The 5,868-nt window shown below is 34.2% G+C and overlaps 1 protein-coding gene across 1 annotated transcript; it reads left to right on the forward strand.

Annotated features, from left to right (window-relative positions):
- The first annotated feature begins 2,813 nt into the window (after window positions 1–2,813).
- Window positions 2,814–5,109, forward strand: LOC120261703. Its single transcript, XM_039269685.1, has 2 exons — window positions 2,814–3,505; window positions 3,601–5,109. Exons 1-2 carry the CDS (start codon window positions 2,899–2,901, stop codon window positions 4,920–4,922), a joined length of 1,929 nt encoding a protein of 642 aa, XP_039125619.1. The 5' UTR covers window positions 2,814–2,898; the 3' UTR covers window positions 4,923–5,109.
- Window positions 5,110–5,868: the final 759 nt, after the last annotated feature.

The following is a 5,868-nucleotide window of genomic DNA, read 5'->3' on the forward strand; positions in this document are numbered from 1 at the left end:
GATTTCTGGGTTGTGGGATTCCTTGCTAAAGGCTTTGTTTAGGAGATTCTTTCTTTCAAAGTGGTTTTGTTTCAGTGGTTCATTAGTAAAGAAAAATGATATCTATCTATCTATTAAGGCATCTGATTCTTATCTACTCTTTCTGTGGGTTTGGAATTTTGGTGATTGGATGAATTTTATTGGCAAGGACTATACTTTGGCTTCAGAGTAGCCCAAGGAATAATTAAAAAAAAAAAAAGAATGAATGGATGTGTTGTATGGTTTCGGATTTAAATGTTAATGTAAAGTCTTATTATTATTTAGATCATGGAGATTGTCATATGATGTTTGTTTGTTTGTTTGTTTGTTTTTGGGTGTGTGCATTTATCTTGATTTTTCAAGTACTAGAAAATTTTGATGAGTTTAAAGAAACTTTGAGGATGTATTATTTTGTATCTTGGATATAAAACAATATCAAGGATGAGTATTGCATCATCAATTACATCAAATTGCTGGTCAAGAAATCTGAGAGACCAATATGTACAATCTTTTGTCTTGAATGTCTCATTCAACCTTCTTGTATGGTCTAGACAAATGCGCGTGACATCATTTATATCCTAGACGTTGTCTAATCACAATATAAATTTGATTATGAACTATAAAAGTAAATATGTTATAAATTAATAAGAAAATTAATAAATAGGTATTTGCAGAAAAAAAATAATTATAAAAATATTATACACTGAGCAATGATATTAAACACATAAAAAACAGACAGATTATCTCTGCATCTTTACAGTAAAAAAGTTGATATTTTATTTCTCTCCTAAATCAAAAATTGAGTAAGAGTTGATGTCATTTCTCTCACAAACCAAAAATTGAGGATGTCCAATCCCTCCCGATTCATATTTATGGAAAAACAAGAAAAGATAATCATCTTTCACATATGAGTAATTAAAAAAAATAATAAATAATAAAAAAACTTTCTATATAAAGTCTATGCTGACTCAAGATATCATCTTTAAATATTGGTTGATCTATTCGTGGGAAAATCTTTTATTTTTGTATTTTTTTTGTTTGCTAAACCATTTTTTCAAGGTGATGTCAGGTTATTAATAAATACTTTTCAATAATTAGAATTAATTATTTCAATTAAATCAAAATTACTTATCAATAAAAAACAACTCCCTTAAACACCAATTTAACGGATCAAATGGTGCTTATATATACTAAGACGATATGAGATGTTTATAATTTTGATTTAAAAATAAGATTTTTGTTTTTTTATTAACCATGTAGACACCCACACACAAACCACAAACTCACACACGTCCCTACAAAAAATACAATCCTAAAGTTAATTGAAGATGGCATTTACCATGAGTATGAGAGAGACAAAGAAGAAAACAAACTAATTAAAAAAATAATAATAAGATCACCACAAATTCATAAGTATTTACATGATAACAAATCAAGGATTAGAGTTTGAGACTCATAAGCTTATTAATTTTTTTTTAAATAATGTGAATAAGCTACTAATCTCAACTAATGTTATGAAAGAGATTTAATCTTTCACTCTCTCACTTAATAAGATTAAGAGTTACCATCATGGTAATGTCAAAGTAGTCATGTCTATCAACTTCATTTGAGTGCAACGGTAAAACATGAGCCATATTTTCCAATGCTTCTAATGACCTTGATAATCAAGTAACCAACTAGTATTTTTTTTATATAATAAAATATGATAAAGATGATTTTTTTTTTTTTGAAGAAAAAAAGACTAGAGTATCACCTGCAATGGCATAACAAGGAAAAAGTGATAGTGACTCAAAAATTAATAATTACATTTTGAAAACTATGTCGGTAATTACATGACATGATATGCTTTACTCCTGCTGCTCATCATCCTCCATTCAAAATGAATTTTATTTCCATGTGATCCCTTTTTTCCTTTATTCTTTATTTTCATGTTTTTCTTTTGCAACGATATCATCGTCATGTAGTAATTAGAGTTTTTGTTTTTGTTTGTCTATTTTGATAATAATATCTATTTTTATTTTTAATTTATTGAATTATTCTCACTAGTTTATCTGTTTATGAAGCTGGAGTTCAAATGAAGGGGGAAAAAAAGTCATAAGCGTAAGAGGAAAGCTCTTTCTAAATGAAGTGATGATTAAAATGCATTACTCAATGCATTTATTGGTGAATATTTGAGCAATAATATGAATAAAAAAAAAGTAAGCATTGAATTGACTAACTGTCCGTTAAAAAAATAAAGTAATAACTTTATCAAATTGGTTTCCCAAATGGTTTACAAATCATCTTAATCAAGTTAAAATATGTCGTTGTAAATTATGGCTAAGTGCTCTCTATTAGGTAAGAATAATATTAAACAGGAAAAAGTTCTTTTTTATCGGTTTATGTATATATACATATGTATATTTATTTTGAAGGCTGTTTTCTAGAAAATAATAATATTCATTAATAAAAAGTTCGAATATTGTTATTAGTTTTCAGTTACTATTATGATTATGTTCCTAAGAATCCAGTCATGAATGCTCCAATAATTGACATGCCAAATGACCGGCTGCAATTAACACATTATATATATATATATATATATATATTTATTCCAACTTTTCCATTAATTTTTCTCACAAATAAACAAACAAACAAATAATAATAATAATAATAATAATAACAATAATAATAAAAATGATAAAGTGACGTAAAGAAGTCCTAATTTTTCTAAATAAACACCAGATCTAACTTATTACAATAACCAGAGTCTCCTTCATCTTCTCCAGTTTTCACTAATCTAATAACCCTAAAAATCACATTTTTATTTATTTATTTATTTATTTTTCTTTTTATTATTTTTATTTTCCAAGCATCACTGTCTTCTTCTTCTTCTCGTCCATGGCGTGCCGCGAGATCCACAGCTGGACGCTGTGCTCCATGGTCGGAGCCTACCTCGACCTCGCCTTGGCCTATCTCCTTCTTTGCGGATCCTTCATCGCCTTCCTTGCCGCCAAGTTCCTCTCACTTCTAGGGCTCGACCTCCCCTGCTCCTGCGACGGCTTCTTCGGCCTCCCTCACCCGCCGGCCACCCGTTGCCTTCAAGGCCTCCTCACCCACTGCCCTGCCGACAAGATCACCTCCGTGCGGAACTCGGTGCTCCGTCGCTTCCCCTTCGATTCCATCTTCAACGATCGCTGTGAGACCACCCCTTGTTGTTTCGATGTGAAGTTCGTCACGGATAACAGCAATAGGTTGCTGGAGACGCACGAGGTCGAGCTTTCCAGATCGGTCTCTAATGGAAGGCTGACACTTCCCAGCCCTGGCTTCGAGTCACAGAGCTCGTCGCCTTCACGATCCGTCCTGCGACGGCGGAGAAGAACCTTTGCTCCCCGATCAGCTCCCTCGTCCAGACCTAAACTTCTGGACAGCGGAGAGCAGCTGGGTATCTCCGAGGGTTGTTCATCGTCTGCGGATTTCACTACCAGTCCTGAGGATCATCTTCTTGGTGAGTATGAAGTTCTTCAGCTTTGACATTCTTGTTTGATTTCTTAGTTTTAGTGAATGTTAATCAATGACTTGTGATCATAAACCTAAAATCAGGTAATTGTACTGATTCTTTAGTGGAAAAAGATGGTGGTATTGTTGATAAGGATGTGGATGTATCTGAGCTTAGTGAAGTAGAAGTGATTAAGAAGTTGGAGAAAGCACTAGAGGAAGAGCAGAATGCATATGCTGCTCTTTGTCTTGAGTTGGAGAAAGAGAGAAGTGCTGCTGCCAGTTCTGCAGATGAGGCCATGGCTATGATAGTGAGATTGCAGGAGGAGAAAGCAGCTATAGTGATGGAGGCTCGGCAATATCGTAGGATGAGTGAAGAGAAATCGGCTTATGATGAGGAGGAAATGGATATTCTAAAGGAGATTATTGTGAGGAGAGAAAGGGAGAAGCATGTTTTGGAGGGTGAGCTTGAGGTTTACAGGCAGATGATGGTTTCCGATGAGCGGTTTCAGAGTAATCTGGTTGGTGATTGTTTTGATATTGTGCTTCCGGTGGAGCAGAAGCAACTGGTTGATGAATCTTTTGGCAAGAAGGAGGAGAATGATACACCGTGCATCGACAAGGATTGGATGGGTCATGGGCATTGGATTGATCAATCTGGTTTGGAGACTGAATGTTTGGATGCAATGCAGGTTCCTACAGGTACTAAACTGAACTTTGGAGATGAGTGCGAGGCTATGACACAAATTTGCACATATTCTGTGAAAACACAAGGCTCTGTGTTTGAGGGAAGTTCGTCTAGTAAGGGAAAGTCTGATGATCTTGGTTCTGTTGTTCCGGCTGATGTTTTATACAAACAGAACGACAGAAATGCAGACCATAGTTGCAACGTCTCAACAAAGACTGAGATTGAATCAAGTATCCTCGATGTTCATGTCATTGATGATGGAAGGCTGGAGACTGGCCATGAGAAAAACAGAGAACTTGGTGATACTGAGAACATCTTAAGGAATAATAGCCCAAGAATTGAATCTTCAGGGAGCAGTAATGCTGATTGTCCGAATGTTCACCCAGGTACAAAGTGGAGGGTACCGGAAGGGATTCAGAGAAGTAGCTCAGAAAGTGAAATGGTAACCCAAATGACTGATTCTCCACCTGACTCAACACCTCACAAATTAAAGAGTTCAAAGTCTTCAGTTGACAGTGAAAGAATTAAACTTGAAATTGAAGTTGAGCTCCTGAGGAAAAGACTAAAAACGGTCCAACAAGGAAGAGAGAAGTTAAGCATTGAACGTAGAGAAAAGGAGGATTTCCAGCTGCAACTTCTTGAGGAAATCTCCAGCCAACTAAGAGAGATCAGAAAGGCGACAGAACCTGTGAAGGGAGCTCGTCGAGCCTCTTTACCTCCTCAGTTCTCCAAGGCTTGATTTTTCAAAATTCAACTGATTTTCATTGAGGGATACAAACTGTTCATTATGTTTATATACATGTCAGTTCTTTGTACTCCTCACTGATCTTCCAAACTCTCTGTACATGAAACTCGATGTTGAATTAGATTTTCCACTGCAAGTCTTGGTGCTTCTAAACTTCTGGGGGCGCAATGTGCTTGATGCATGATGGGGTTTACTTGTTATGGTTCTTCTTGTGATGTTTTCCACAGGGAATTATACTTAGCAGATGCAGTTTATCAAACTCTAGTGAGTAAAGTATGTTCACTCAAGTTGGCATGTTGCACAATGAGCAGGGTACAACCAGCAGGATCACGGATTCATGTTCATTAGAATATATTATTTTGTGAATTCATTTTCCAGCAATCTTTGTGGCCAATCTCCTTGGTTTCTTTTATGGATATCACAATCTTTGATCATCTCCCACATGCAGTGTTTGATAATTTTATTTGTTAGAGGATTTTAAGATATGAAAATTTGCATTTATAAACCTCTGGAAAAGCGTGTATCACCACAAAACGCTAAAATATTTGATTTATGGGTTCGGTTACAGGTCAAATAAATTTATTTTATATGTTACTTTACCTCTGCTTATTTTTCTCTCTAAGGAATTGTTGTCATATATAGCAAAATATGGGGATTTTTTTAAAGCAATATATATATATATATATATATATATATATATATATATATATATTTCAGTTATATAAAAATCTTTTTTAAAATATATAGCATATATGGATTTAAAAAATGAAAATAAAATAGTAAAATAATACCCATGCTTATCTCTCTTCCACCCAAACAACAAAGTCTTAATCCTAGGGTCACAAGTTACAACAACTAATGGTTATAAATAAATTCCAATAAATAAATTTTATTAATTTTACATTCCCAAGAATATACAACGCAAATCAACCTATATTTT

The sequence above is a fragment of the Dioscorea cayenensis genome, chromosome 5, assembly GCF_009730915.1.
Source record: "Dioscorea cayenensis subsp. rotundata cultivar TDr96_F1 chromosome 5, TDr96_F1_v2_PseudoChromosome.rev07_lg8_w22 25.fasta, whole genome shotgun sequence".
NCBI classification, from domain to species: Eukaryota; Viridiplantae; Streptophyta; class Magnoliopsida; order Dioscoreales; family Dioscoreaceae; genus Dioscorea; species Dioscorea cayenensis.

What these genes read in the sequence shown, in the direction of transcription:
- LOC120261703 (XM_039269685.1), top strand. Translation starts at nt 2,899, where the DNA reads ATGGCGTGCCGCGAGATCCACAGCTGGACGCTGTGCTCCATGGTCGGA. An exon ending in TCCTGAGGATCATCTTCTTG is followed by an intron (nt 3,506 to 3,600) that starts GTGAGTATGAAG and finishes ACCTAAAATCAG; the next exon opens with GTAATTGTACTGATTCTTTA.